This window comes from Saprolegnia diclina (assembly GCF_000281045.1).
Source record: "Saprolegnia diclina VS20 unplaced genomic scaffold supercont1.30, whole genome shotgun sequence".
In the NCBI taxonomy this organism is placed as follows: domain Eukaryota; phylum Oomycota; class Saprolegniomycetes; order Saprolegniales; family Saprolegniaceae; genus Saprolegnia; species Saprolegnia diclina.
Genome location: NW_008246097.1, coordinates 518,696 through 545,755, shown reverse-complemented (window position 1 = coordinate 545,755; position 27,060 = coordinate 518,696). Strand labels below are relative to the sequence as shown.

General features: G+C 59.7%; 14 protein-coding genes across 14 annotated transcripts; 8 read left to right on the top strand and 6 right to left on the bottom strand.

Moving 5' to 3' along the window:
* Nucleotides 1-837: 837 nt before the first annotated feature.
* Nucleotides 838-2,152, top strand: SDRG_09550 (hypothetical protein; the record flags this gene model as incomplete). The annotated part of the gene is made up of 2 exons (XM_008615494.1): nucleotides 838-854; nucleotides 901-2,152. 2 exons carry the CDS (start codon nucleotides 838-840, stop codon nucleotides 2,150-2,152), a joined length of 1,269 nt encoding a protein of 422 aa, XP_008613716.1.
* SDRG_09549 (hypothetical protein) lies at nucleotides 2,118-3,333 on the bottom strand. Its single transcript, XM_008615493.1, has 3 exons — nucleotides 2,749-3,333; nucleotides 2,599-2,701; nucleotides 2,118-2,552 (listed from the first exon to the last, which is right to left on the bottom strand). Exons 1-3 carry the CDS (start codon nucleotides 3,266-3,268, stop codon nucleotides 2,168-2,170), a joined length of 1,008 nt encoding a protein of 335 aa, XP_008613715.1. The 5' UTR covers nucleotides 3,269-3,333; the 3' UTR covers nucleotides 2,118-2,167.
* A 968-nt stretch (nucleotides 3,334-4,301) lies between these two features.
* On the top strand, nucleotides 4,302-5,190 carry SDRG_09548 (GTP cyclohydrolase I). The gene is made up of 2 exons (XM_008615492.1): nucleotides 4,302-4,538; nucleotides 4,591-5,190. Exons 1-2 carry the CDS (start codon nucleotides 4,389-4,391, stop codon nucleotides 5,107-5,109), a joined length of 669 nt encoding a protein of 222 aa, XP_008613714.1. The 5' UTR covers nucleotides 4,302-4,388; the 3' UTR covers nucleotides 5,110-5,190.
* On the bottom strand, nucleotides 5,160-6,944 carry SDRG_09547 (hypothetical protein). The gene is made up of 5 exons (XM_008615491.1): nucleotides 6,727-6,944; nucleotides 6,199-6,679; nucleotides 5,875-6,147; nucleotides 5,672-5,809; nucleotides 5,160-5,621 (listed from the first exon to the last, which is right to left on the bottom strand). Exons 1-5 carry the CDS (start codon nucleotides 6,927-6,929, stop codon nucleotides 5,214-5,216), a joined length of 1,503 nt encoding a protein of 500 aa, XP_008613713.1. The 5' UTR covers nucleotides 6,930-6,944; the 3' UTR covers nucleotides 5,160-5,213.
* A 910-nt stretch (nucleotides 6,945-7,854) lies between these two features.
* Nucleotides 7,855-9,641, top strand: SDRG_09546 (hypothetical protein; the record flags this gene model as incomplete). The annotated part of the gene is made up of 4 exons (XM_008615490.1): nucleotides 7,855-7,970; nucleotides 8,016-8,735; nucleotides 8,778-8,989; nucleotides 9,038-9,641. The coding sequence occupies exons 1-4, from the start codon at nucleotides 7,911-7,913 to the stop codon at nucleotides 9,639-9,641; spliced, it is 1,596 nt and encodes a 531-aa protein (XP_008613712.1). The 5' UTR covers nucleotides 7,855-7,910.
* SDRG_09545 (ubiquitin-conjugating enzyme E2 J2) lies at nucleotides 9,604-10,466 on the bottom strand. Its single transcript, XM_008615489.1, has one exon. It carries the CDS (start codon nucleotides 10,247-10,249, stop codon nucleotides 9,689-9,691), a length of 561 nt encoding a protein of 186 aa, XP_008613711.1. The 5' UTR covers nucleotides 10,250-10,466; the 3' UTR covers nucleotides 9,604-9,688.
* A 452-nt stretch (nucleotides 10,467-10,918) lies between these two features.
* Nucleotides 10,919-12,231, top strand: SDRG_09544 (50S ribosomal protein L6e). The gene is made up of 3 exons (XM_008615488.1): nucleotides 10,919-11,377; nucleotides 11,677-11,855; nucleotides 12,010-12,231. Exons 1-3 carry the CDS (start codon nucleotides 10,996-10,998, stop codon nucleotides 12,160-12,162), a joined length of 714 nt encoding a protein of 237 aa, XP_008613710.1. The 5' UTR covers nucleotides 10,919-10,995; the 3' UTR covers nucleotides 12,163-12,231.
* A 211-nt stretch (nucleotides 12,232-12,442) lies between these two features.
* On the bottom strand, nucleotides 12,443-14,106 carry SDRG_09543 (hypothetical protein). Its single transcript, XM_008615487.1, has 5 exons — nucleotides 13,747-14,106; nucleotides 13,503-13,699; nucleotides 13,301-13,448; nucleotides 12,818-13,254; nucleotides 12,443-12,769 (listed from the first exon to the last, which is right to left on the bottom strand). Exons 1-5 carry the CDS (start codon nucleotides 14,023-14,025, stop codon nucleotides 12,472-12,474), a joined length of 1,359 nt encoding a protein of 452 aa, XP_008613709.1. The 5' UTR covers nucleotides 14,026-14,106; the 3' UTR covers nucleotides 12,443-12,471.
* An 877-nt stretch (nucleotides 14,107-14,983) lies between these two features.
* On the top strand, nucleotides 14,984-16,970 carry SDRG_09542 (hypothetical protein; the record flags this gene model as incomplete). Its single annotated transcript, XM_008615486.1, has 12 exons — nucleotides 14,984-15,226; nucleotides 15,277-15,337; nucleotides 15,381-15,684; nucleotides 15,730-15,841; nucleotides 15,898-15,969; nucleotides 16,016-16,090; nucleotides 16,143-16,298; nucleotides 16,352-16,427; nucleotides 16,470-16,590; nucleotides 16,632-16,752; nucleotides 16,799-16,863; nucleotides 16,913-16,970. The coding sequence occupies 12 exons, from the start codon at nucleotides 14,984-14,986 to the stop codon at nucleotides 16,968-16,970; spliced, it is 1,464 nt and encodes a 487-aa protein (XP_008613708.1).
* Nucleotides 16,971-17,180: 210 nt separating this feature from the next.
* On the top strand, nucleotides 17,181-18,398 carry SDRG_09541 (serine/threonine-protein phosphatase PP-X isozyme 2; the record flags this gene model as incomplete). The annotated part of the gene is made up of 6 exons (XM_008615485.1): nucleotides 17,181-17,381; nucleotides 17,430-17,582; nucleotides 17,627-17,851; nucleotides 17,900-17,975; nucleotides 18,028-18,275; nucleotides 18,327-18,398. 6 exons carry the CDS (start codon nucleotides 17,181-17,183, stop codon nucleotides 18,396-18,398), a joined length of 975 nt encoding a protein of 324 aa, XP_008613707.1.
* Nucleotides 18,385-20,177, bottom strand: SDRG_09540 (hypothetical protein). Its single transcript, XM_008615484.1, has 9 exons — nucleotides 20,009-20,177; nucleotides 19,841-19,963; nucleotides 19,699-19,796; nucleotides 19,486-19,653; nucleotides 19,314-19,445; nucleotides 19,139-19,270; nucleotides 18,961-19,097; nucleotides 18,765-18,912; nucleotides 18,385-18,712 (listed from the first exon to the last, which is right to left on the bottom strand). The coding sequence occupies exons 1-9, from the start codon at nucleotides 20,076-20,078 to the stop codon at nucleotides 18,506-18,508; spliced, it is 1,215 nt and encodes a 404-aa protein (XP_008613706.1). The 5' UTR covers nucleotides 20,079-20,177; the 3' UTR covers nucleotides 18,385-18,505.
* A 289-nt stretch (nucleotides 20,178-20,466) lies between these two features.
* SDRG_09539 (hypothetical protein) lies at nucleotides 20,467-24,910 on the top strand (the record flags this gene model as incomplete). Its single annotated transcript, XM_008615483.1, has 9 exons — nucleotides 20,467-21,027; nucleotides 21,080-21,105; nucleotides 21,156-21,453; nucleotides 21,492-21,605; nucleotides 21,655-22,053; nucleotides 22,101-22,547; nucleotides 22,593-22,940; nucleotides 23,332-24,357; nucleotides 24,403-24,910. 9 exons carry the CDS (start codon nucleotides 20,467-20,469, stop codon nucleotides 24,907-24,909), a joined length of 3,726 nt encoding a protein of 1,241 aa, XP_008613705.1. The 3' UTR covers nucleotide 24,910.
* Nucleotides 24,911-24,959: 49 nt separating this feature from the next.
* Nucleotides 24,960-25,247, bottom strand: SDRG_09538 (hypothetical protein; the record flags this gene model as incomplete). Its single annotated transcript, XM_008615482.1, has 2 exons — nucleotides 24,960-25,086; nucleotides 25,135-25,247. The coding sequence occupies 2 exons, from the start codon at nucleotides 25,245-25,247 to the stop codon at nucleotides 24,960-24,962; spliced, it is 240 nt and encodes a 79-aa protein (XP_008613704.1).
* Nucleotides 25,248-25,789: 542 nt separating this feature from the next.
* Nucleotides 25,790-26,986, top strand: SDRG_09537 (hypothetical protein; the record flags this gene model as incomplete). The annotated part of the gene is made up of 2 exons (XM_008615481.1): nucleotides 25,790-26,181; nucleotides 26,233-26,986. The coding sequence occupies 2 exons, from the start codon at nucleotides 25,790-25,792 to the stop codon at nucleotides 26,984-26,986; spliced, it is 1,146 nt and encodes a 381-aa protein (XP_008613703.1).
* Nucleotides 26,987-27,060: the final 74 nt, after the last annotated feature.

The window sequence follows — 27,060 nt, the reverse complement described above, 5'->3', positions numbered from 1 at the left end:
TTCTCGTATTTAACTTGGGCACCGCCTCGCATCACAATTACGTGGTATTATGTCCCCTGGGTGGCGCCGGTCTTATATGCAGCCTTGGCTGTTTCGTAACTTTTGCAGTCGATCTAAGGGGTTCGTCACAGCGACTTAAAGCGTTTGGCTCGCGTGTTGGTCTCGTGCGTGGCTCGAAATAGTGTGTGCGGCGCAGATTCGTTTCGCCGAGATTCGATTCCTGTGACCAGGCGCGAGTGGCAGCTGTGACGCGGCCAGTGTCGATATCTGGGTGTGTGCGGACATCACTCCGGCAGCTTCCTCCTGTATGGGTATGCAGCGTCGTGGTCGTCGTCAAAGGAAGCTCTTGGGCGGCAAGATCTGGTCGCGACATCACGGTTGGGATGTGGTTTCCAGTCGATTTGTAGTCAATTTCATAATGTCAACCGTTGGAACCACCCGCAGAGATGAAGCCATCAAGAAATGCAGGAACTTTCACTATGGAAGGAGGAATTAGAGACTGGATTCGAAGTCGGTGCTTGGAAATCGAAGCACTCGAAAGTGGTTACCTTCACAATCGACCACAGGTTTGGGTGGATCAGATCCGCGTCCATCCACTCTAGTTTGGGCCGCCAACGGGTGGTGCTGTGCCGACTTGGTCTTGCGCTGGCCACTGGGCCTGACGAGACCTGCCGAAGATCGCTCCGTTGAGGCGAAAAAAGAATGACACGAGTTTGCTTTTGGATACTTTTTCGCCCGATTTAATATATAGCTTGATGTTTGTAAGTAATAATTTCATTTCAAGTGAAACGACCCAACCTCAACCTGAAGATTTTCGGAACCATTTTCAGTTTGACCATGGCCAACGCAGCAAGGTAGGAGACGACGACGGTCTGTGCCACAACGCTCATGCGCTCGTAGCTCGTCGCTTCGCGCTGTTGTGGCCTTGACCAACCATGGTAACCGCGCGCCCAGCGACGCCGCCCCGATCCTCTGTCCCAAGAACGCAGCCAACTTTGACAAGTACGGCGTGCCTTTCATGCAGCTCACGGACGCTGGCATGCGCCAGATGTACGCCGCCGGTCAGCACACGCGGTCCGTGTACGTCGACAGCGCGCACTTCCTCTCGCCGACGTTCAAGCAGAAGCGCCATTTCGAGACGTACTTTCGCGCCGACGCCGCAATGAGCTGCGGCCAGAGCGCGACGACGTTTGGGTACGGGCTCTACCCGAGTGTCAACAGCAACCTCCCGTTCCCCAACCCGATCCCGATCGTCATGCAGCTCGCGTCCAACGAGTTTGAGTTTGGCGTCACGGATGGCCCGTGCGCCGAGACGCTCAGCGCCGACTTGGCCGCCTATAGCGCGACGCGCGGAAAGGCGCTGCTAAAAGCCCACGCGCCGCTCGTGCAATCCCTCTCGAAGGTGTGTGGCACGGATCTTTCGGGCACGGATACGATCACGAGCCTCAATGTGCTTGCCGACATGTCTAAGCTCGACCGGCTCGAGGGCCTGCCGCCGACGCTCGGGCTCACAGACCCCATGTACCAAGAGCTGCAAGAGCTCGCGCTCACGCAGCGCATGGAGCGCTTCCTCGGGACGCCGCGCCAAGTGACGTACTACATGGGCGGCTTTCCCGCGATGCTCCTCGCCAACCTCGCACCCGTGAGCCCGTCGTCGCCGTACAAGTTTTACGCGTACACGGGGCACCGCGAGCTCTTGCACGGCATGGGACTGCTCTTGGACTGGCGCTTTGAAATGCCGGGCGAGGCCCGTGCCCCGGGATTCAATACGACCGCGCTACCGCCCGCGACGACCATGTACTTTGAGCTCCACGAAGAGAACGGTCGCCAGCTGGTGCGCACGTTTCTGTGGTCGCCGCTCACGGGCCGAGCGCCCGTGCAGCTCGGCAAATGCAGCGCGCTCGACTGTCCTATGGACGAGTTTCGCGGTATTCTCGACGCGCACGTGGCGGCGACGTCGTCGTGGGAGACGCTCTGCGCGTACCACCCGGTCAAGAAGGTGAAGAACATGCATTTCGGAAGCGACCCGGTCGAGGACTCGCTGACGTCGCTCATCATGTGTGCGGCGCTCGTGCTCTGCACCGTCTTTGCGATGCACTCGGCGTACCGCCGCATCCACCAGTTCAAGCGCCGCGACTACACGCCGATTTAGTTAGTTTTCATGTTGTTAAATGTTGCCGCTGCTATCGTCCGAGTCGTCCGTGTCGGCCAGAAGCGGCGCCTCGCAGGCCACGATGCCGCCGTCCTCGATACCGTAGACATCGTCGTCGTCGGGCAAGAACCGGTACAAGACCTTGTTCTCGACACTCGTCGTTGATGGCCGAGGAAACCGGCGGTGGAAGTGAAGGATGACGCCGATCGGGAGGAGCTCGAGGAGCGCGTAGAAGAGGAGAATGACGCCCCACGAGAGGTGCGTGCCGAGCTGCACGTGGTCTTGCGCGAGGTAGATGACGAGTAGCGACCGGCTCGTAAAGCACGTCGTGCAAACAACAGTCATGCGCGTCACCTCTTTCAGTTTCTTGGAGCGCACGCCCAGATCCACCGGCACCGACCTAATGGCGAGCATGCCATGCTGAGCACATGACGAAGGAGGCGTACCGAAGCTCGATGTAGGCGAGGCGCCCGTAGACAAGGAACGCCAGCGTGACGATGCTAAACATGGTGGTTGTGTACGCTGCGTAGCCACGACCAATGTAGTGATCTAAGAAGAAACACCGGGAGCTCGTGCGATCGACGATGGCGTTGTACCTTCCGATCGCCACGGGTCGGCGTAGAGCACCCAGAGCGCAATCTGGAGGATGTACGCGCACACATGGAGTGTCATGGCCGTGGGTTTGACGACGTAGCTGAAAAAGTCAACTTGGTCCGTCGCATTGTAGTACACTTCAGCCCAGAAGAGGCCCATGAGGAGGTAGAGAGAGAAGAAGAGCAGGTTGGGCAGCTCGTCCGCGGCGTAAAAGAGCTGGCGTTCGATACCGTTGGCTTCGCACGCTGGCGATAGCACGCCCGTGCCAGCTACGTGGCACCAGTCGTTCACGCCCACGGCGAGGAGGAAGACGGCGCGGGTCAAGGCCAAGAGCACGAGGATCGCATGCGCCACCTTTTGCTGAGTCCAGGCAGCGTAGCTCTTGCAGTTGCGGACCAGCTGGACGACACTGAGTGCGAATACACACACGTAGAAGAAGCCTGTGACTGCGAAGGCGCGGCGGTTGGCTTCGGCCGCAGACGTCTCGTTCCCGGCCGACGCCCACGGAGCGACCATCCCCATCGAGAACTTGGTCAACGAAGTTGGATTGTTTTTCGCTCGCTCCGGGTCGCCTCCGGGGATTTTGTCCCATGGATTTTGTCCGAATAATTTTGTCCCAACTCCGAAAAGCCGCTTATCCGGATTTGTCGTATCCGGACTCCGGCCTATTGTGTTTGCAAATGTGTTTGCAAATTTGGGATCGCGGATGAATTCCGGTTGCTGACGATCGCCGGCGCCGACAGAATCGTCATCAGCACCGCATTGAGGGAGTAGTCGATTAAACGACAGCGTCAGCTGCACGCTGCAGCCTATCATACTTTAGCTGCGTCGACAATGATCGGCGGTATCGGTGGTGTGCGCAAGGGACTCGCCAAGCCAACTTGAAGTGGCGCAGATGCGCTGTGTGAAATAGGCTGTTTTTCACTTGGGTTTCGCATACACCTCACCGTGGGGCACTGTAAACCACGTGGAAGTCGATGGGCTTCCAGCATACTTTTTTCAAGCTCCTCGAAAGACGACCAGATATCACGCTCGGAAGACCGTGGGCGCTGTCCCTGCAGCGTGGAGCTCGAAGTGCGATCACTTATCACCAATTCGTCTGTCCCGGTGATAGGACTTCTTTGCTGCGTCGTGCTGCTGTGCTCCAGTGGGATGGTGGGAATCTCTCGAAATCGTCCGGATACTGCTCCACCCCGTATCAAACCGTTTAAAACACTGTATAAAACGAATGCGCCAATCACGCCGTGGCACGTCACACGGGGCCAATCATAGCCGTCCTGCGGTATCATAGTATCTTCATATCGACATGATTGAATCATGCACCACTACGGACGCGCACGGGCACGTGCTCAGCAGGATGCCGATTCGCTACACCTTTCTTCTGTTTAAAACGCTTGAAAAGTACACTGTGTTGAGCTGCTTTCATTTAAATAGTCATAATTTATTTAAAATAAACGTGTGGTGCCTCTGTCGTCAAAGGCTGGTGCGCGTCGTTTTATTCTAAAAATAGCGTGAAATCCGAAATAATATTTTGCAAATTATCCGGAATGCGGTCGTGGGCCGGCATCACTTGGGCTTGAACCCCGTGAAGGAGAGCGCCGGACATCCACGAGGATTTGTCCATTTGTCAATTTGCCAGCTCATGTCGACGATGGCTCCCGGTGCTGCTACGACCAACGCGACTTCCATTACGACGCTCACGACGACCAAGTCGGTCCGCTCCAAGGACGACCACCTCAACGACAAGGAGAAGCTCGAGAAGATGGCCGCGGCCGTCAAGGTGCTCCTCGAGGTAGAGCAACGCTGCTGCATGCGAGTTGATGCTAACATGCCATATGGAATAGTGCTTGGGCGAAGATGTCAACCGCGAGGGCCTCGTGAAGACGCCGATGCGCATGGCCAAGGCGCTCCTCTACTGCACCAAGGGCTATACGCAGACGCTGGAAGACGTCTTGAACGACGCCGTCTTTACCGAAGACTACTCGGAGATGGTCATCGTCCGCGACATTGAGCTCTACTCGCTCTGCGAGCACCACATGGTCCCGTTCGTGGGCAAGGTGCACATTGGCTACATCCCGAACGGCAAGGTGCTCGGCCTGAGCAAGCTCGCGCGCATCTCGGACGTCTTTGCCCGCCGCCTCCAGGTCCAGGAACGCCTCACGATCGAGATCGCGCAGGGCCTCATGAAGGCCATCGGAGCACTCGGCGTCGGCGTCGTGATTGAAGCCACGCACATGTGCATGACGATGCGCGGTGTCGAAAAGAGCGGCGCGTCCACGGTCACGAGCTCCGTCCTCGGCTGCTTCCAGTCGGACCCGCGCACGCGCTCCGAGTTTATGAGCCACGTCCAGCGCCGCTTCTAAGCTGCCCCTTGTCGTCGTCACGTCCCTTGTCTGTGGAAGACACATACAAATGCAACCCTCAATGCATGTATTACTACTATCTTCCTTGTCTACCACGATACCATCTATGCCTCCGCAACGAGGGCAGTAGCACGAATCGACTTGGTCTTGGTAAACTTGGCGCAAAAGAAGCCCATCGTATCGATCGCGTCGGACGGGTCAAAGCGCTGGACCTTGGCCGCATCCTCGGGCGAGAGGCCCATGTTGAGCAGGCCCGGCGCGCCCACGATCGGCGACTGCGGGACGAGCTCCAGCGGGTACTCTTTGAGTGCGTGCGCGACCATCTTTTCATTCTCGTTCGGGTTGACCGTGCACGTCGAGTACACGAGCGTGCCACCGGGCTTGAGGAGAAAGACCGCGGCCCAGAGAAAGTTGCGCTGCATGTTGGAATATTGCTCGAGCTCGCTCATGTTGCACGCGTGCAAGAGCCGCGGGCGCAGTCCCAGCGCCGAGCACGGTGGGTCGAGCAAAATCTACTCGATAAGAAATGAGTTCCACCGTCGTCGCGCCAAAGGTCGTGTACCTTGTCGAAAGTTTCGGGGCTAAAGCCGTCAATCTGAAGGAGCTTCTCGTTCGTGCGCGCCTTGGCCGCCGCGGCAATGATCTCTTGGACGCTCAAGACTTCGCTGTCCTTTGGTCGCACCGACTGCGTCGAATCCAGCTACTCGAATCATCGTATTGTCAATCTCAATCTCAACCTCAAATTTGAAAAAATGCAGGACGTACGCGAATCGGTGTGATGATCGAGAGACCGATCGAGTCAAAGTAGCTCTTCATCTCGAGCACCTTGCGCTTACTGCGATCGCACGCCACGAGCGTGCCCTTGTTCTGCATAAGCGTTGCGAGGTGCGACGTCTTGCCGCCCGGTGCCGCACACATGTCGAGGACGGTGTCGCCCGCCTCTGGGTTGAGCACATGGGCGACGACACTCGACGGCGTGTTCTGCATGTAGAGCTCACCAGCGAGCACGCCGTTGAGCGGCGGCGCGTCCGAGCAAAACTACATGAACCTTTTTGAGTTGGAGAGAAAAATGTCGAAAATGTGACGTACGCGGGTGTTGACGGCGACGGCCAGACCCTTCATCGCACGAAACATCTCGCTGCGCGCCATGGCTGTCGTGCCCTGTGCAATGAGCACCTTGCGCCCCGTGTGGAGCTCGGCGTCGCTCCCTCGCGTGGCCGAGTGGTCGAGATCGACGAAAATGGCCACCGGCTCGCTGTGGCTGAGCGCGCTGCTCGCACACATGACGCCACGGGCAAAGATGTCGCTGCCACGGAGTACGGCCTCGCCGCAAAGGCGGTCGACAATGATCTTCTTCCGGCTCATGACGTCTGCGACGTCGAGCGCAATACGCGGTGCGGACGGCACCATGACGACGTCGGGCAGGGAGACGTGCGGCACAGCGACGATCGGTGGGCGGCCCGCCGACGCCAAGCGCGCGTTGAAGTCCTTGAGCGCCTCGTTGAGCTTGAGAACGAGTGCGGCTTGGTCCGTCACGAGCGTGTTGACGCGCACCGATGTGTACGCGGGCCTACACGAGCGAGGTGGGTCACCCACGCCAATGAGAATGCAGCGTACGGGCGCGCGAGGGCCTTCTTGATCTCGTCCCAGTGCGATTGGCCGTACGCAGCGCTGAAGCTCTCTTCGACGTCGTCCGGAAACTTGAGGGCGAAGTCGTCCAAGGTCACGACGTCGGCGGCGGCACTCATGCTTGGTCGAGGGCTCGAAACAAATGTGATTGGTGTATCAAGCGAATTCAGCGCATCTGATTGGCCGAGCATTGGTGGTGGACTCTTCCGCATGCGATCTTCCCGCGCCAGGAGCTCGAGCTACCATTATCCCAGCCGCCGTGCAGCGTCCGAGTAAACGGAGCGCAAAACAGCGATGGCTCCTCGCTATGGACGCGACAATATTGGTAAGGAAGTGAGGACAGAGACCGCGCAACAACTATTACACAACGGAGCTTTGTGGTCGAGGCGGCTGACGAGCAAAGAGGATCTGGTCGAGGCAAAGGGCCGGCTGTGAGATCATGTGACTCGGTGCGTTGCGAGCATGTACGACTACTCCAGAATCGACGTCTGCATCGACACAGCGCACATTGTAATGTCTAGGACAGTAGATTGGAAAAATCATTGAAATGGAGTTTTCCCCAGAGACAAAAAGGGTTCCAGTTGCGTTGCGACTCGAGTGCTGTCGCCAACAGCTCTGTATCGCCGTCGTTAGGGGCGGATTATGAAATGTCCAGACATGTCGAAGGCGAGGATCGAACCCTTCTGTGACGCCCGAGAGTGCAGCTCTTCAATCGCGCAGTCTCTAGAGCTGAGAAAGCAGCAAACGACAAACCGACGTCGGGTAGCTCGTCATCGTCGGCGATGAATCTGTTTATACTCGAGGGCGAGATCGAGCCCCTGGACAATTTCACCAACATGAGCCGGTGCAGGCTGTGCTTGGACGCAAGAAGGACCTCTTACAGCTTCAGTGCATTGCAAATAGAGAGCGCACACTAGTACTATGTGCGGCTAGACACGTCGAATCGTCTTTCGAATCGCAACTTTGACTTTCAAATTTCCATGTTTCGTGTTTTCCACAGTGACAATTGGCCTCTCGAGCGTTGCTTGGGTTACGTCATACAGCCAAGCTGCGCTCGGATGCAAGGTGTATCGAACGCAGCAACGTCATTTTCGAAGTGTCCATTCACCTATCAGAAAAGGAGAAGCAGAACGAGATGCACTCGGTTTCAACGCAAGAGATACGATTGCGGTATGTCGGACGCCAACGACGTGCGCTCGCTTGTCTGCGCGCTTCCGCACGACCTCTGGATCGTACTCCTCCTCTTCGTCTTCTCGCGCTCTCTGATGCGCATCTAGATTCTGTGCTCGCACCATGCGCGGTGCGTCCTCCTCGTCTCGTCGCTGACGTCGTTTGGAGCCTACGCTCTTGCCAAATACTATCGCGACACGGCGGCCATCGACGCCTTCCCAGCCCACATTACCTGGCTACTCCTCACGCGTCTCGGTGACGTTGTCCTTGTGGGGTACCCATGGCTCCTCTCGCAGCCTCGGGCGGCGCGGAGCCTCTACTGCCGCGGCTTTTACGTCTGCCTCGTTGGCGCCGAGCTCGCATCGGAGCTCGTCTACCTCGCCGCGCCGCCCAACAAACACCTCTGGGAGAGCCCGCGGCACACGACAAGCCTCTTCAAGGTCCTCGTCACTGTCCACTTTGCTCTCTACTTTGCAGTCATGTACGGGTACCCGTACTACGCGACGAGCAGTCGTCGCAATTCGACGGTCGCAGCGTGTGGCCCGTCGCTGCACGCGATCTCTGCAGCTCTGCCTTCTCCACGCCCGCAGCGTGACATCAGCTATGTGCAACAAGTCCTTGTCCGTCTCGGCCAGCCACAACTCGCCGGCTACGATGTCATGCTCTACTCGGCGGCGTCGATGGTGCTGCCGTACCTCGAGCCGTCCATCAACCTCATCGCGGTCGGGCCTCTCTTCTTCGTGCATGTGCTCTTGGCGCTCGGCACGCGGTCCCAATGGCACGCGTCGCGCAGCCGCGGCTTTTGCCTCCTCTTCACCTCGTTCCAGGTACGATACACACGATTGCTATGCGCTGATGCCACCCACTAGATGTGCATCCACGCCCTGCCCACCTTTGTGGTTGAGAACCTTTTTGGCCAAAATGGCAACGGGTCGTCCAAGAGCATCTTTGCGACGCTCGCCTACTACGTCCTCATGGGCACATACGGGCATCTCTGGCGCCTCGTTGCGCTCTACGCCACGTCCGAGGAAGACCACGTGATCTTGCTGACGCTGTTGCAGCTTTTCGATAGCATATTCGGGTTGGTCTATCTTCATTCTGGATGCCACTTACTTTGCGTACTGAGTAGGTACATGGCATTCACAGGCACGCAGCGCTTTGACGCAGTCTACGGCCTCCTCTTGCTGTTGACGTTTGGCCGCATCTTTACGCGCGACAGCAAGTGCCTCAACGACCTCGGCACGTGGCTCCTGAGCAATTGCCTTGGAAAAGAGTCCGCGCCGGTCCTCGAGCGCGCCCACGTGCAATGCAGCCGGCTCCTCAAGGCGCGCCAGAACATGGTGCTGGACCTGGCGAGCTCGCTCATCATCCCGAGTCTCTTTGTGCTCGAGATCTCACTGCATTGGCGCGTCCTCTCGCCGTCCATTGCCACTATGAGTCTGTCGTTTGTGCTCTACTCGGCCCTCGCGCAGTTTCTAACGCGGCTCGCGGGTGGGGCGTGTGCGTGGGTCTACCTCCGCCACCGCGCGGCCACGCTCGGGCTCGAGCTCCCGAAGGAGGCCGCGCTCCCACTTGTGCGACCCGGTACGATGCTGCCAGCGATGAACGCATACTGGGCTACGCACGCGATGTATCTCTACGTCTGCGTGGGCTATGGCGCCATGAGCGCCATCATGCTCCTCGGCAAGCTCTACATGCAGGTCGTCACCGACGTCGACGTAACGAGACCTTAGACGATCGGTAGAGGTATATATATATGTGCAATGAACACGAGACAGCTCTACGCTTGAAGCGCCATCTTGTCGAGTCCTTCTTCGACGCCCGAGACCGCTTTCGCCGCGGCTTCCTTGACGCGCTCGTCATGCAGCTCAACGTAGTGCGGGAAGAGCTTCCGAAAGGTCGTGTTGGTCGGGAGGCAGTTGTGCGCCAAGGACGCCGCCGCCAAGCGCTGCTTCTCTTCGTCCGTCGTCTCGATGCTCCCGGTCGTCGGCGTGTCTTCGTTCATGAAGGAGAAGAGGCCCGTGAGGATGCTGCCGACCGACCACATGGGGTTCCACGTCTCCGGGTGGAAGTCCGACATGCTCAAGCAGAGGCGCGTGTTGGGCTCGAAGCGGCCACTGGGCGTCGCCATGTACACGGACGGCGGCTTCATCGGGTACTCGGGCGGGAACTTGAGCTTGCCGTGGTAGAGCCCGCCTTCGTAGACGCCGACGCCACGGATGACGTAGTGCCACTCGAGGATGTTGCTCTCGAGCGGGACGGCCTCGATGTTGTCGACCGGCTTCTTCTTCAGCGCCACGTACTCCTTCCGGAGCCGCGTCGTTGCCATGGACGGAGCCATTCTTCTCTTGCTCGACGAGTTCGATTGTGGCACGACGTGATTATTTTCGGCACATGTGCCGAATCGAACATGGCCAGTGGAACGTTGGAAGGTGGCAGAGGCGGCGATTTCTGAGATTTCTCATTGACGAGGTGCAGCGACGAAAGGGCCCGGAAGAGCGCGTACCTCATCGTCACTTTGCCGAGAAGAGAGCATACGTAGCAATTCCCGTTTTTTCCAACGTAAAATACGAGATGGAACCCGGGAAAGCAATCTCGTGGTGCCTATAGTGTACGGGACGGGAGACAGCGCGTATCAATGGTGCTGCGATAGAGCCATGCATGGCCAAGCGCACGACACACCGTAGCTTGCCCACGTGCAATAACGATAAAGTCGCCCGAGGTCATCGACGGCGATGGTCCGATCTTCGGAGACCCATTGGCCTTCAGCATTCAGGCGTCACCTTCCCATGACCGCGCTGTCGTATCGTAGCGCCAACAATCTTTCCAGCACTGACGAGAGACCGAGGCGACGCCTATCACAAGCCTCCACGCCATCTCTGTCCTCTGTGTGGCTCGAGCGCTGGGGTGGTTGCTTGGCGCCAATTTCGGCTGAAATATTGTCGCATCCAATATGTAGTTTGAGAGGTTTATACGGATGATGTCCGGATACGAGTGGCAAATGACTGGTGCGAGAGGCGATTGGTGGTTGGCATGAGCGCGAGTGCAATCTCGCGTCCACTTGTCATTTCGAGAAAGAAGTAATCGATGGCTCCTGCTAAGACTGCCGCTAAGAAGCCCGCCGCCAAGAAGACGGTCGCCCGCCGCCAGAACGTTGTCTTGGCCCGTGGCATCAACGCCATCTCGGCCAACTCGCTCGCCCGCACGAACGGCCGCTTCAAGGCCGGCCCCAAGGCCTCGCAGAAGAAGGCTGTCGTCACCAAGACGCTCCGCAAGCCCAAGTGGTACCCCACGGACTACGTCCCGAAGCCGCTCCCGTCGGCCAAGACCGCCCGCAACTCGGTCAAGACCGCCAAGCTCCGCGCCTCGATCACCCCCGGCACGGTCCTCATCCTCCTTTCGGGCCGCTTCCGTGGCAAGCGCGTCGTGTTCCTTAAGCAGCTTGCTTCGGGCACGCTCCTCGTCACCGGTACGTTGCATGTCCTGTATGTGAATGCGCCCACTCGAAGGATTCCGACGATGAAAAACGACACCTGAGAGGCCTGCCATCAAGACCTGGGCCGCAATGGATCCATGCGGCATGCTGCGCCGGCGTCGGGATGGATCGGAGTGAGAAGTCGGTCATCCTGGCGTCGGTGGCGGTGTCGTGTGCCCGGCGTAGCCCTTGTCGCGATTCCAGCCGAGGAATTTCAGATTATGAGACCTGAGGAATCCGGGCGCTGCATGTCTGTGTGTGAGAGCACAACGCTGATCTCGCTCTTTATGTAGGCCCGTACAAGGTCAACGGTGTCCCGCTTCGCCGCGTGAACCAGGCCTTCGTCATCGCCACGTCGACGAAGGTTGATATCTCGGACGTCAAGCTCCCGGAGATCAACGACGCCTACTTCGCCCGCGAGAAGACGTCGTCGAAGAAGGACGAAGAGGCTTTCTTCGCCCAGGCCTCGACGGTACGCTGCACTCTTTGCATCTGTTGTGGTGGGTCAAACGACCACTTGTGACACAAGGCGCGTCATACTTTATTGTGTGACGCGCCGTCTCGGCGCTTGGAATCGCTACAACAAAAGTTCCCAGTCACGCAAATGCTGATGGTATTGTTTCTAGGCTGCCATCGTCTCGGAGCAGCGCAAGAAGGACCAGAAGATCGTCGACGCCGCTCTTCTCAAGAAGATCGCCGCCGTCCCGGCCCTCAAGCACTACCTCAACGCCAAGTTCTCGCTCACGAAGAACGACCGCGTCCACGAGATGAAGTTCTAAATGGAGTGCTTTACTCCATTGGAATGAGAGATTGGCTAAATGACAATACAGCGCAGCTTATTACTTCTACTGGTCTTCTTCACATTCTTCGAGCGAAGCACCGCCCAGCCTCGCTCGCTGTCTCCAGTAGTATGTCTAGTCGTTTAATCAAAAACGTCAGAGGACTGCTTGTGCCGGAAGTCGGACACGGCTCCACGATACGCCTCCACTCATCTGCTCAGCGACGAGTGCTCTTCTGTTGGTCTTCTCTCGTTGTCTACGAGCTGGTCTACTAGTATACTAGTAAATGAAAACATGTAATATTGGCGCTTATAAATCGCGCATGTAATCGTCGAGCGTCTCCTTGAGCTGGTCGGGGAGGTTGAGCGGGAGCTCCTTGATGTCGCAGCCGTCGCGGTGCGGCGAGAGCTCGTAGACAATGCCCACTTTGGTCGGGAGGTGCGGGAGGTCCTCGGCCGTGACGCCCGTAAAGTAGCCCATGAGGCAGCGCATGATCGACTCGCTGCAAATGATCAAGCAGTCGCGCTTCTTGCGCTCAAACTCAATGATGAGCGGGCGGAGACGGCAAATGACGTCGATATAGCTCTCGCCCCCGGCCCCGGGATACCTACTCGTGATTAGAATCGACCATCCATGCTCGCACGCCTCGTCGTACCGGTAGCGGAGCTTGTCTTTGGTCCGCGCGTCAAAGTGGCGCGGGTAATAGTTTGCAAGCTCTTCGCGCGTAAAGCCCTCAAAGTCCCCGCCGCCGAGCTCGTTCAGTAGCGTCGTCTTGACCACGCGCTTGACGTGCTCGCGCGGGATGTACGACGACGTCTGCTTGGCGCGCTTCATCGTGCTGTGCCACACGTCGATGGGCCGCTTCGTCTCGGCGATCGCCGTCACCATAAACTCGGCGAGCGCGTGCGCGACCACGTGGCCGTCTTCCGTGAGCTCCTCGTCGCCGCCGAGGATGTGCTGCACGCCGTTGCGGTTCGGGCCTGGCCGCACGAGCCAGAGCTTGCGCTCAAAGAGGTGGATGTTCTGGAGAAAAGACACGGCTTGGCTCGGCAAGAAGCTCTGGCAAAAGCGCGCTTGGACCTTCTCGCCCGCCTACAGCGCATGTGCATGAGCGATCTACTACACTATGTGGTCGTACGTTGAAGACTTTGACGTAGCAGATGCGCCCGTCGTTCTCCGCGTCCTCGATCGTCTCGTAGACCGCCTCGTACTTGGCGACGCGCTCCTTAAAGTCGGCGAGCGCCGTCTCGGGGTCGGCGTTGATGTAGTCGTCGTTCTTGAGCTTGCTAGCAACGTCGCGCGTGAGCATAATAGGAGTACAAAGCGGACGACGAAGGTACCGGAGGTAGTTGGCCTCGAGCATCGGGATCGAGTCGCAAATGTTTTCGATAAACATGACTTGGATGTTGGGCACGCTCTTGAGCGTCTGCCACACGAGTTCGCGTCGCGCCTTGGTCGTGTTGGTCGCGTCAAAGACCGCGACGTGGCCGCCGTCCTCGATCCACGCAATGAGCTCCATGAGCGCTTCCATCGCGAGCTAATAGAGCGAGGTTGAGGCCCTGGGACGGGATGGAGGTCGCGTACCTCGTCGCGGATGCGCTTGGCGTCGACGTTCTCGGCGTCGAAGAAGGCGGCGTCGATGGCTGCCATGCCTTCTTGGCGGCGGTAGTTGCCAGCGTTGAAGATCTTGGTCGGGAACCCGAGCCAGGCCGTGTACTTGGTCAGCTTGCGCATGACGAAGCTCTTGCCCCGCGCGGGGAGGCCGACGGTCACGAGCACGAGTCGCTTGAAGGACATGCTTTCTAAACTCCACATACCATCTGCTTCGACCAGGATCCGGGACCCGCGCCGCGTCAACGCCATTCCTCAGTCTTTGTCTTTGTGCGCGCCCCTGTCGCCATTTTGCCTTTGTTTCCAACACTCCCCACTTGTGTTTTAAACACTCAAACAACGGACCCTGGGCCGATCCCCATCACTTTTCATCAACTCCAAGCCCCGTTGTAGCTCCTCCGAGGTCACTGAGCGACGACTTGACCATACAAAGACTCTCTGGATCCAGGCGACTTGCAGTTGACGTGTATTTGATGGTGCAGCGAGTGGGACGACGTATTGGCGTCGACGTTGGCGCGATGACGCTAGTTTTTTCTTGGTCCGGGGGCAGCTGCGATTTGCAAAGGTCCTGAAGGGTCCGCGAGATTCCGTACTTGATCAAAACACATCGGTCGAGATTCTGTTTAAAACACGACAAGTTGCTCAACCGCACCTCCCAATTACTGCCTCGAGGCGGGTCGATCATCGCAGCGCCCCGCGGCCGTCGCGCACGCGTGCTGTTGACGTTAACGCTATAGACCACTGATGCATATAGTTGTGTGGCTGCCGGTGGCGGTGAAAGCGTCTTCGTGCGCCGCCTGGTGCCGTCGCCATCGCCGGCGGCGCAAAGGGCCGTCGTAGAGACACGGCCTCGGTGTCGCACTCTCGTGGCGTAAAAGACACTTCGCGGCAAGAAAACCCGCGTGCGCAGCGTCTCTGGCACCTCACGCGGTGTCAACGATGCCCCGTTTCTTTGACCGCGGCGTCAACGCGACTTCAACGTTGGGGCGACAGGCCACCGCAGCATTAGGTCACAGGGGCCGCTGGCGTCGACATCGCGTGCGCAGTAACGACGTTCGGTCTGGGACGCTCGCCCACGGGATGCTGGACGCGCGTACCACGGCCAAGTAGCTTGCGAGTCGTCGCTGCACCGCCGACGCCGCGATCTTGCGCGGATAAATCCAGTGGGCGACGTAACGTTGCTTGGACGGTTATCGGAAACAACTGTCGCATGCGGAGCGAGAAGATCCGGGTCGCGGTGCGGGCGCGACCAAGTACGCATGGACCGTCCGCCATCTCGTGGGCCGATGGCCGCGTCTTCGTCGCAAATGGCGATGCAGCTGCGAGCTTTCGCTGCGACCGCTTCCTGGACGCGGCCATGACCCAGGAGGCTGCCTTTGTCGCATCGGGTATGACCACGCTCGTGGAAAGCGCCGTCGACGGGTACGCGTCCACCATCTTTGCGTACGGCCAGGTACACCAATGCAAGTCTCGACGCTTGGCAACGGACTCTTCTTGCGCTAGACGGGCGCCGGCAAGTCCCACACGATCTTTGGGCCCGAGCGGTACCTCGTGCCGCCCACGCGTACGCAGCCATCGACATGAAATAGGATCTTAGGTGGTATTAGACCTGCGCGGGTCGAACCAGGGCTTCTTGCCGCGCAGCGTAGCGCTGCTCATGGACTGCATCGCGTCCAAGCTCGGCGAGACCCAGAGTGCAGTGCGCGTGACGTGCGTCGAGATCTACAACGAGGCTGTTCACGACTTGATCGCGCCAAGCGCGCGTCCGCTCACGGTGCGCTGGAGCAAAGCCACGGGCTTCTTCCTCGAAGACGCCACCGTCGTGGCTTGCAGTACGTACGAGGAAGTCATGACCGTTGTGCTTACGGCCGCCGCCAACCGCGTGCACTCGAGCCACCGCCTCAACGACCGGTGAGTAGCTGCGTTGCCTGCCCTCCATGACAAAGCTTTGTGCAGGTCCAACCGAAGCCACTGCCTCGTCACGTTGTATGTCGACAGCGAGACGAACGGCGTGCGCAAGTATGGCAAGTTGACGATCGTCGACTTGGCCGGAAGCGAGCGCGCCCATGTACGTACATGCCGGCCGTCGTCTGCATGACACATGACTCAGCATGCATCTTCTAGGACACGGGTGCGGTGGGCACGCAGCTCAAGGAGTCGGGATACATCAACAAGAGCCTGTACTGTCTGAGCCAGGCACGTTGCCAACGGCGCCTTCATAGCACCATTCATTCTCGCCCAGGTCATTGGAGCGCTCAATGCAGCCGCGACCAACAAGACCACGTTCGTGCCGTACCGGGACTCGAAGCTCACGATGGTTTGCTGCCGAGATTCTATGCAGCTGCGTCCGCACGCTACTATGACGATAGCTGCTCATCGACAGCCTCGGCGGGCGCAGTCGGACGCTGATGCTAGCATGCGTCAATGCGTCGCCCGACTTTAGCCGCGAGTCGACGCGGACGCTCGAGTTTGCCATGGGCGTGGCGCGAATACAGAACGAGCCAACGGTGGCCCTAAGCCCGCAGGTACAATGGCGTACGAGACGAGATCGCATCGCGCATCGAAGCATGCTGCGTAGGACAAGCTCGTCATGGACCTCCGGGCCCAAATCAAGCAGCTTCAGCACGAGAACGAGTATCTTCGGTCGCTCTCCAGTACTCCTTGGCTCTGTATGAATCAGCATTACCGAGTTCTAGCGCTCTCGCGCTCGGCGTCGACGCCCACGATCGCACCCAAGCCAGCGTGCGGCGACGACCGCCCAGCGCACGGCAACCAAGCTGACGACGTCGCACGCCAGTCGCTGCCCCACGCGGCAACGTACGTTCGTGGATGTCGACGGCGTCCTGACGAGCCATTAGCACTCGCACGAAGGTTCGCAACCGTATGGTTCCGAGGTCCGCGGCGCATGCGTCGTTGCCGTCGCTACATCGGGCCCCAATCAGCGCCAAGGCTGCGACTGCCAAGCCACTGGAGTGTGTGGTACTGCCTATCCTCCTGCGGAATGGGCCGGTAACATCCAGTGAAGCGGAGGAGCCGCAAGCGCGTTTCGCTGCCCGCTCTGGACGTCCGTCTCGAGCCGATCGCTGCTGCGTACGTGGCTCTCCTCGGCGGCCCGCGACGCTTATGCGCGTCCGCGTAGCGCGCCCTGGGACGATGCGCGGGCCGCGGATCTGTTTCAGCAGCTCTGCCAGCTGTAGCCGACCCGAATTTCAAACGACTGCGCCTAATTAGGATGTCCGTTTCGGCCGCTGGCTTACGTATCGATATTTGTTTGTGGAGGGTACTCGCATAGAAACGCCAAATGAAAGGGCTCGAACGAGATTTGTGAATCGGATGCCAGAGGTTTCTTGGGACCCAGTCTTTGCCTTGCCTTCTTTATTTCGCCTTTGAGGCCGACGACAGCCAGCATGAGCAGCGACGCCGTGACGAGCCCAAGCAGCACGGGCGGTACCTCTGGCGCCAGCACCATGAGCGACCTGGACAGACAGATCGAGCAGTTGAAGCGCTGCGAGTACCTCAAGGAGTCGGAGGTCAAGGCGCTGTGCCAGAAGGCCCGCGAGATTCTCGTGGACGAGAGCAACGTCCAGCGCATCGATGCGCCCGTGACGGTGCGCAGCATGGCCTCTCGCAACGGCTAAGAATCAGATCTGCATTAGATCTGCGGTGATATCCACGGCCAATTCTACGACTTGAAGGAGCTGTTCAACGTCGGCGGCGAGTGCCCCGAAACCAACTACCTCTTCATGGGCGACTTTGTCGACCGAGGCTTCTACAGTGTCGAAACCTTCCTCCTCTTGCTCGCCTTGAAGGTACGCCTATACGAGCAACGTGGGCGATCGCTCATGGACTGTAGGTGCGGTACCCGGACCGTATTACGCTCATCCGCGGCAACCACGAAAGCCGTCAGATCACGCAAGTGTACGGCTTCTACGACGAGTGCCTGCGCAAATACGGCTCCGTGAACGTGTGGCGATACTGCACGGAGATCTTCGACTACCTCAGTTTGTCGGCCATCATCGAAGACAAGATCTTCTGCGTCCACGGCGGTCTCTCGCCGTCAATCAACACGCTCGACCAGGTACGATGCACGTCTCGACACCAAGCCCATGCCCTCAACGTCTCCTAGATCCGTATTATTGACCGGAAGCAAGAAGTGCCGCACGACGGCGCCATGTGCGACCTCATGTGGTCGGACCCGGAAGGTACTTGCGTCGAATCCTCCTTGCACGTCGCATCACCTCGCATGTACAATAGACATTGACGGCTGGGGCTTGAGCCCGCGTGGCGCTGGCTACCTCTTTGGCGGCGACGTGGTCGACAAGTTCAACCAAACCAACGACATCCAGCTCATTTGTCGGGCACATCAGCTCGTCATGGAAGGCCACAAGTCGATGTTCAACAACGCGCTCGTGACCGTCTGGTCGGCGCCCAACTACTGCTACCGATGCGGCAACGTCGCGGCGATCCTCGAGCTCGACGAGAACCTCGAGCAAAAGTTCAAGGTCGCCCCTTGCTCATTTGCGTTCGACCGCCTCATGTGCGTTGCTCTGTAGATTTTCGAAGCCGCGCCCCAAGACGCCCGCGGCGTCCCCTCGAAGAAGCCCGCGCCCGACTATTTCTTGTAAGCTTATGTCCGTACGACGTGGCGAAGCGCCGACCGTGTATCATTTTCCGACGCTAAATAAGGTCTTGGAATGCGACTGCTTGCATCCTTGGTGTTAGTATAACGCAATTACTCGCCGAGCTTGTGGGCGAACGAGAGGAGCGCGTTGGACGTGCTGCGGAGGAAGGCGACGCCGTGTAGCCACGGGCCACGGCTTCCCGAATCGAACAAGACGACCGTGGCCCAGTGCGTGAAGAGCCCTGCGTCCATGGCGGCGAGCATCGCCTCAAACGTCTCGACCTCGTTGGGCTGCCCACGCTCCTGGACGCGCTCAATCTAGTGTCCATATAGCAATAAGATCAGCTCGTGAGGTTGAGGCGACACGTGCCATCTCGAGCTTGATCTGGCGGAGGATCATGAGCACGCTCCGCACCTCCGAGCACCACTGCGCGACGTCGTCGACGCGGCCAAAGAGCTCTGTCCTGTCAAAGGGGCCCCAGAACCCGTGGTCGTTCTCCGTGTACACGTCGTGCCAGCTGGGTGGGATCTTTTGAGGTACGAGGAGCGACGACGAGGATGCGTACCGCTCGAGCATCATGCCCGCGCTCTCGACAAGCGAGATGGTCGCGTCAAAGTCGTTGCCACAGAGAAGGTGGTCGATCTCGACCGTCGCGCTTACGCGGGCGCAGAGAGCGAGCGCAATGCGGCCCAAGAGACAGCCCTGCGCCGCCTTTGCCGACTGTAGAAGCAGATCGGACGTACCATCTTGGCGCTGTCCTTGTAGTACTTGCTCGAGGACCACATCATCTTGAGCGTCTTGATGATCGCGGGGACGATCGTACCGATCTGCTTGACGTCGCTCGTCAGGAGATCCCGGAACGGCTTCTCGAGCACCTGGATAAAGAGCGTTGAAGGCAAGCATGCTCAAAGGAAGGACCTTGAAGTACTTGGCATTCCACACGGCTTGGTTGTACAGCTTCTTGACGCAAGCCGCCTGCTCGTCCATCTTGAACGCGTAGTCGGCGTCGCCGAGGACGTCACAGGCCGCCGGAATCGCCGGGTGCAACAGCTACTTGCATACAGCTCACGCAGACGCAAGGGTGGCCTACTTGGTCGTAAAGCGGCTTGGCGTGCGAGAGACAGTGCTGCCAATGCAAGGCTTCTTGCAGCGGGAGGCGCTCGACGACGTCGCCGACTATCGGTCGGGAGAGAAGGACTTCGGCCTGCTCTGTCACGTAAATCCAGCGAAGCAAACTTGCTTCGGCCTTGCGCCGTGCCTACGCAGGTCGTTATTAGATGCAGACACGTCCTGGCGAACGTACGAGGTCCGTCGGGTCCGTTGGCGCTGGCAGCAGGTCCATGCCAAGGCGAAACCCAGTCGCAAAACCCAGAGATCGCTGGATGTACAGAGTTCGCCAGTCTAATCCCATGTAGGATATCACGGTCAGTCATCAACGGATCGACCTTGAACAAGCGCAATGGCCTCGTGCTCGGCGCAGAGGAGCGCGTACTCGGGACCAAACTCACGGCGAAAGCGCGCTTGGAACGGCGCTTGGGCCGTCAGCGACCGGTGCCAGACCGTCGAGACTAGAAGCACACCATTAACAGGCGCAGCGTCAAGTTAGTACGCACCTGTGGAAGCTCGGACGACGTCGCGAACGTCGCCGAGTCCTGCGGCCCACGCGGCCAGCGCATGGTCCATGGTCCTTCGACGACGTGGGATAAAGACACCCAACTACCACGTGAAAGCGGGAGTATAACGTCGCAAATGCACCAATGGTTGGAGCCGCGCCGGACCGCCATACTACACAACTCTAGTGTTCAAGCTTGAGCCGAGGGCGTGCAATACCAATCTCATGGCGGCGCGCAGCTTGCGCGCTGCTGGGGTGTAGAGTTGCGTGCGTCTATCCGATCCAAACGGCAACGGTTGCAAAAACCTGTGATAATAAATTATACCTCAGGGACCATGACCTCTCACATTCGATTGGAGGCGCCAACCAATCCTCGGGCGGCGATAGATTCTTCGGCCGTTTGTGTGGCGGCGCGGCTGGCCACTTGGGATTTTCCGGACGACTCTGGCCGACGGTGGCATGAAGGACGACGTGCGCAGGCTCCTATGCGTGGACCACCTCCCGCTCCTCATGCACCAGCTGGCGGCGCCATCCAGCCGAGCCCATGTGGCGATTCCGGCGGCGACGCGCGACGACAATACGCTGCCAACGAACGGGCTACTGCAGCATGGACTGTACCGGAAGCACACGCTCGACCAACGAAGCCGTGGCAAGCTCGAGCTGGAAGCATGCTACGTTGGCACGGAGCTCCGCACGACGATGCCCAACAAGGGCGCGCTTGTCGGCAACGTGTACGACGAGGTCCCGGACGAGTCGGACGAGCTCGTGTACGATGCGCTCGAGAAGGCGTACAATGCAGCCTTTACGATGAGCTCAACAGAAAAGCTCGAGCGCGAACGCAAGATCCATGTCTGCATGAACGATACGTCGTTTGTGCATGCGAAACCGGCGGCGCCGAGCCACGTGACGTCGCCCTTTGACACGATCGATACGTGGCGCGACGCGCTTTTGGAAGGGCGGAAGCGAGCGATCTTTGCCGTCACGAAGCGCCAGGCCCTTTGCGACATTGACGCCTACAAGGTGCGCGCGTCGCTTCTCCTGCAGCGGGTCTCTCATCATGCGCTACGTACAGGCGGTGCTCCAAGCGCAGCACGACGAGTACACGATTCTCTTCCACTCGAGCCGTCTTGCTCATCCGTACTGCTTAGGACACTACAGAAACTGCAGACACGCACGTTGGAGGGCTCCGCACAGGACCTTTGGACCTCTGCAGTCGTGGGCGAATCCTCAGCGCTCAGCCTTGCCGCCTCTGCGCTTCACGAACGGCGTTTGCACCGACAACGCACCTTGCGAGACCTTGCCGCATCATGCCTCGAAGCCCAAGGCAAGCTACGAAGCCGCAGTGCAAAGCGCGCGAACGGCTCGCTGACGTCGCACGACGACAACGACTCTGCTCTCTCGAGCTCGCCCGACCAGCGGCGCGCGGCCAAAGACAAGCCCGTCATGGTACCTTGGCATTTTGTTTCGATCGTAACGCTGCCTAGATCTCTCGACAACGAGATATCCTCGGGGACAACGTCAAGATGACGCATTTTCTCCTGGCCGAAGCCACGTTTTACACTCAAATGCTCCTTGGCCAGCGTCCGCCACAAGGCATGGTACGGCTTATATATATATGTGACGCGTCGTCGTCACCTTCGCCTGCAGACGGCCAGCGAGCACTTTTCATCGACTGCCTTGGGGCTCGAGGAGATTGCTCGGGTCGCCGAAATCACGGCGAGTACTCTCTACAAGGAACATGCTTGCCAAGTCGGCGAGTTTGACGCCGAGTGGCAGCGCTGGCGCCAGCGCATCTCGGACGAAGACCGCATCCAGGCGATGCTGCCGCGTCATTTCGAACTCGCGACCGTGCCGTCGCCGACGACCGTCGTCTCGGTGCCCAACCCGTTTCAGGATGCCTCCAAGTGGGCATGGCTCGACGATGACGCTTCGTCACCAGTGCTCAGCGACGACGACAACGCGTCCAAGAGCGTGCAACGCATGAAGACGCTGTACGCACAGGGTGTCAACGGCATGGTCGTGTCGGCGTCGCCTCCGGTGCACGAGGTGCACAGCATTTTTCTCTGCACGCTGCGGAGCTCATATGACAGTAGGTTCTGGCACTGCTGACGCAGCTCGGCCAGCGCGAAAACAAGTGGGGTCCGCACTTGATTGTGACGAGCTGCGAGACTTTGGCGCTGTGGGAGTCGACGATCGAGGCCAAAGAGGGTACCGACCTGCGACTGCTCCCGTACTGGGGCAGCGACGACGACCGCGCGACGCTCCGGAGTTTCTGGGCCGACGACCGGATACGGGCCAAGACCGGTCCATTCCACGTCGTGCTGACAACGTACCGGGTTCTGGCCGCGGACATGGCCCACTGGCATGAGCTTCAGTGGCAGCTCGTCGTGTACGACCGGCCACGAACACTGCTGCCAGAGCTACTCCATGTTCGCTGCCGCCAGCGCTGGCTCCTTGCCGTGCCGGACGTCAGCGTCGATGCGCGCCTGCTATTACACTTTGTGCTCCCAGAGCTGTTTGACTCGAAGCAAAAGACACTGGTACGGAGTTGCGTCGATGCAAGTGGTGCTCACGCCACGGTGTAGGCGTGGGGCACGAGCGGGTTCGATGCCAGCGCCATTGACCAACTCCTGCGTGTGCTCCAACAGGTCGTTGTTGCTGTTGGCTGCGATGACGCGCCAGCGCTGGCGAACGTGGTGCGCTGCACGACTGCGGCCTGCGACGTTGAACGAGCAGCGCTCATCAAGATGGACGCGACGCCAGTAACCGAGTACGTGCTCTCGACGCCGCTGCTTCGCACGGAACGCCGGCACTTGGCTCGTTTCAAGAAGCAGCGCAAGGTGCACCGGTTCGCAATCGAAGCAAAAAAGCGGCTCTTGAAGCGATCTCACTTGCCGTCGGCGTCGGCGTCGGCCTTTGATATGCCGGTGCCGGTCACGACCCCTGCGCCGCCACCGTCGACCAAGTCGTCGGCGCCGTCGGACGCCAAACTCGTACGCTTCCGTGGTGCATGGCGACGAAGATGTGTGACACTGGTGTGTAGATTTCCTGCAAGCACTGTGCCAAGACGTTCATGACGAGCAGCGGGCTCCTCAAGCACACAAAGTCAGACCACGCGCCGCCAGGCACATGGACGTGCCGCAAGTGCGGCGTCGACTGCGGCACCATGGCGCTGCGCAACGCCCACGAGCGGCAAGAGCACGACGAGACGATTGGGCCGTCCAACAAGCCGTCGCAGCCGCTTCCGCCCGCCGCACCAGCCACACCTCCGTCGGCACCGGTACGTTCCTCGTCGCTAAGAATACCTCATCAAGGATTTGGTAGAGCACGGGCCCAAAGAAGCGCAACAGGTCGTCGGGATCCCGCGCCAAGAAGCGCGTCACGCGCTGTGGCAAGTGCCCGGGCTGCCTCGCGGGCGACTGCATGGAGTGTGGCCACTGCCAGGATATGAAAAAGTACGGCGGTCCTGGCCTGCGGAAACAGTCGTGCAAGAACCGCAAGTGCACCAACCCGCAAGTGATGACGGGGTCGTCGTCGACGGCGGCGTCAGCCGCGACCGCCAATTTGGACGACGAAGACGAGGACGGCGCGGCGCTCGCTCTCAAGGCCGACGACGACGGACACTTTTCCGAGTCGCAGGGATCTTCAGAGAGCGACCAGAGCAAGCTGGACGACGACATGGACGACTCGATGGACGATTCGATGGAGGAAGGGGACTTGGACGATGCACCGCTGAGCAAAACGGCGGCGAAGTCGCTCAAGTCCAAGCGCCGTAGCAAGCTCGCGAGCCTCAACAACCGCAGCCGTGTCATGCGCTGCGGCGTCTGCGTCGGCTGCCTCTCGCCCGACTGCATGAAGTGCCGGCACTGCCAGGATATGAAAAAGTATGGCGGCCCCGGCCTGCGCAAGCAGTCGTGCAAGAGCCGCAAGTGTGTGACACCCAAAGTCGTCGTGCTCAACCAAGGCATGGACGAAGACGGCGAGCTGTTGTACCTTGGCGACGACGCGTGGCCGCCTGTCAAGTCGTCGGTCGCGGTGACGCCGATGTGGGCGCGCGAGACGCTCCTCGACCTTGGCAGCGGCCTCGGCGTCGCGTACCTTCTCCAGCGTCAGCTCGACCGCTTCCTCAAGGTCCCGTGCATGAATTGCGAAGCACGGTTTGCGACGCCGGCGCTCAAGCAGCTGCACCACCAAGTGGTCCACGCCAAGAAGACGGCCAGTGTTCCGCGCTGGCAACGCGAGCTCGCCGTTGCTGCCGTCGCGCCGTCGCTCCAGTACTCGCTCGTCGCGAGCGAAGCCACGCGCACAAAACCTCTGGACTTTGAACCGGCGGGCTATGCCAAGCTCGTGGTACGCTCGCCCATACGATGGCGTTAACAACTGAACGCGTCCTAGGGTCCCGGCTTGTGCTACTACATGCTGCAGACCGACATCACGCTCGGCCGCCTCTCGTCCAAGTGGCGCGACCGGTACGAGTCTCTCGGCATCAACTTTGCGCGCGGCCTCGCTGGCGGGTCGATCGACTGCCACCTCGGCGACGACCTCATGATCTCGGCCAAGCACGCGCGCATCAAGTGGGATGTCGAGCGCCAGCAGTTTACGATCCAGTGCCTCAGCTTCCTCACGAGCATCTCGGTCAACGGGCGCGACCTGACGCTGGCCTCGGCGCCGCTCGGCCTTCGGAGCCGCAACCTGATCCAGATTGGCGCCTTCTACTTTTTCTTCCTCCTCCCCATGGGCAACCATGCGGCCACGTCGAGTCTGCCGCCGGGCCCGCCGGCCGAGGCGGCGTCGCGCCAAGTGCTACCGCGCGCCGAGGTCCTTGCCTGGCTGGACGCCAAGCGCAAGCGTGCGCTCGAAAGCGGCGAGAACGCGGCCGTGAAGCGCGCTCGCTACAACTAGGAACGCAGAATAATACGAAACTACAATACGTCGAGGTTGAAGACGATGCTCTATGAGGTGGCCGGGTGCAAGCGAGAGTGGCTCGGAGCGCGCAGCATCTTGCGTCGACGGCGATAGCAGACCAAGCCGGCAGCAACGACGCCCGAGACGCCACCGAGCAGCAAGGCGGCGCGGAAGCTATGCACGAAGCGGTAGGCGAGCACGAGGGCGACGAACGCGGCGCACCGGCCGGCCCACTCGTCGTTCGTGCGCAGCTGGCTCCGGAGCTCGACGTAGACGTGCCTGGCCATGGCCTTGAAGAGCGCTTGCCACTCCAAGCCCGCGAGAAGCTCTGCCATGGCGACGATGCGATTTGCCGAGAAAGGACGTGGAACACTCCCGAGGAGTCGGTCCCGTTATGTAACACTGTTATCTAACAAATTGCTTTTTAAGCCACTGGTAGCTGCTGCCATCGTCGCTGTCGCGCGAGCGCATCGGGATGCCACGCGCGATGTGGCTCGAGGCGCCATAGCTCTTGATCCAGGTCCAGACCCAGGCCCAGGCCTAGGCCGCGGATGCGACGTCAGTGTTGATGCAAATGCCGAGCTCGATTCACCGGCTGCGGAAGGGCTCCAGAGTCAGGGCGAGCGTTCGTTCGCCTATCACCGACGTCCCCACCTTGACTGTCATCACGACCTTGGCGCAGCGTCAATGGCCATGCACTGCGTGGTGGCCAAGGTCGAGGCTGTCTCGACGCTGCAGGCGAGTGTAGAGGCGGAGGCTGTTCCGTGGTCGGATCTTTGCTGACAAGCAGTCATTGACGTATACAAAAACCAATTTGTTGGATTGAGCAAGCCGGCAATCAACTGGTCAGTAGGTTTTGGGCTGTATCTTGCGCAGCATGGAGGACCGAGCGTCGTCGATCGAGGACAAGGAGATGCGTCCGACGGGCAACGCGCTCGACGTGATCCTCATCCAGACGCTAGACGACGCCGACGCCTTCATCTCGACCGAATGGCACGTCATGTTCGGCTGGTCGACGTGGAAGTCCAACGTCCGGGCCGGCGTCGGCGATACCATTGACGTCTATGTCAACGAGACGCGGCTCAACGTCTCGATGAAGTTGCTCGAGTACGGCCGGTGCACCTTCAACAACATTGAGAACGAGTACCTCCCGCCCGTCGGCGTCGACTGGGCCGCGTGCAAGCTCAAGCGCGACGGGTCTCCCAACCGCGTCCGCTTCGAGCATGTCCGCGCCTCCCGCACGTACACGCGCGTCATCGAGTGCGACCTGTACGTCGCGTCAAAGCTTGGACCGGTAGGAGGATGATCCTATGGATGTAGGTACGTCTGGCAACCCGACGACTTTGCGATCATCGCCGACCTCGATGGCACGATCACGATCAGCGATGTCGAGGGCCACATCCGCACGCTGCGCTTGGGCCAGTACGACTACATGCACACGGGCGTGTGTGCGTTCTTGACCAAGCTGCACAGCATTGGCGCGCGGATTCTGTACCTGACGGCGCGACCGCTCAACTGGGCGGGCGGGTCCCGCGTCCACCTCAAGGAAGCGCGGCAAGACGAGATAGGGCTGCCGCCGGGACCTGTCATCACCAACTCAATGGGGCTCACGGGCGCGCTCTTTACCGAGGTCGTTCACAAGAACCCACACGTGTTCAAGGCCGGCATCCTCCTCGGCATCAAGGACGCCATGGTGCGCGCCGGTCGCCGTAGTGACCACCCCGTCTTTGTCGCAGGGTTTGGCAACCGCCCGACGGATACGGTCGCATACACGGACGCGGGCGTGCCACTCAACACGTCGTTCTTGATCGACCCCGAGTCCAAGCTGCAGGCCGAGGGCTCCGAGACATACGCGTCCTACACTGACCCGAAAGCGCTGCTGTGGCTCCTCCCCAAGATCAAGTACAAGGTACCCGTCGAGCACGTGCGCAGCATCGACGAGCTCACGGCGAGCGAACTCGACCGCGAAGAAGAGATGGAGCTACTGCACTACATCCAGCGCGAGCGGCAGAGCTTGGTGCAAGAAGCCGCGGCCGCTGATCAAGCCCAAGCCTCCGCCTTCCCCTCGATGTAATTGACGCAGGACGAGGCTGCTCGACGCACCGCCATGGCACGGTCTCGTGGATTGGGCGGCAGTGCTATAAAAAG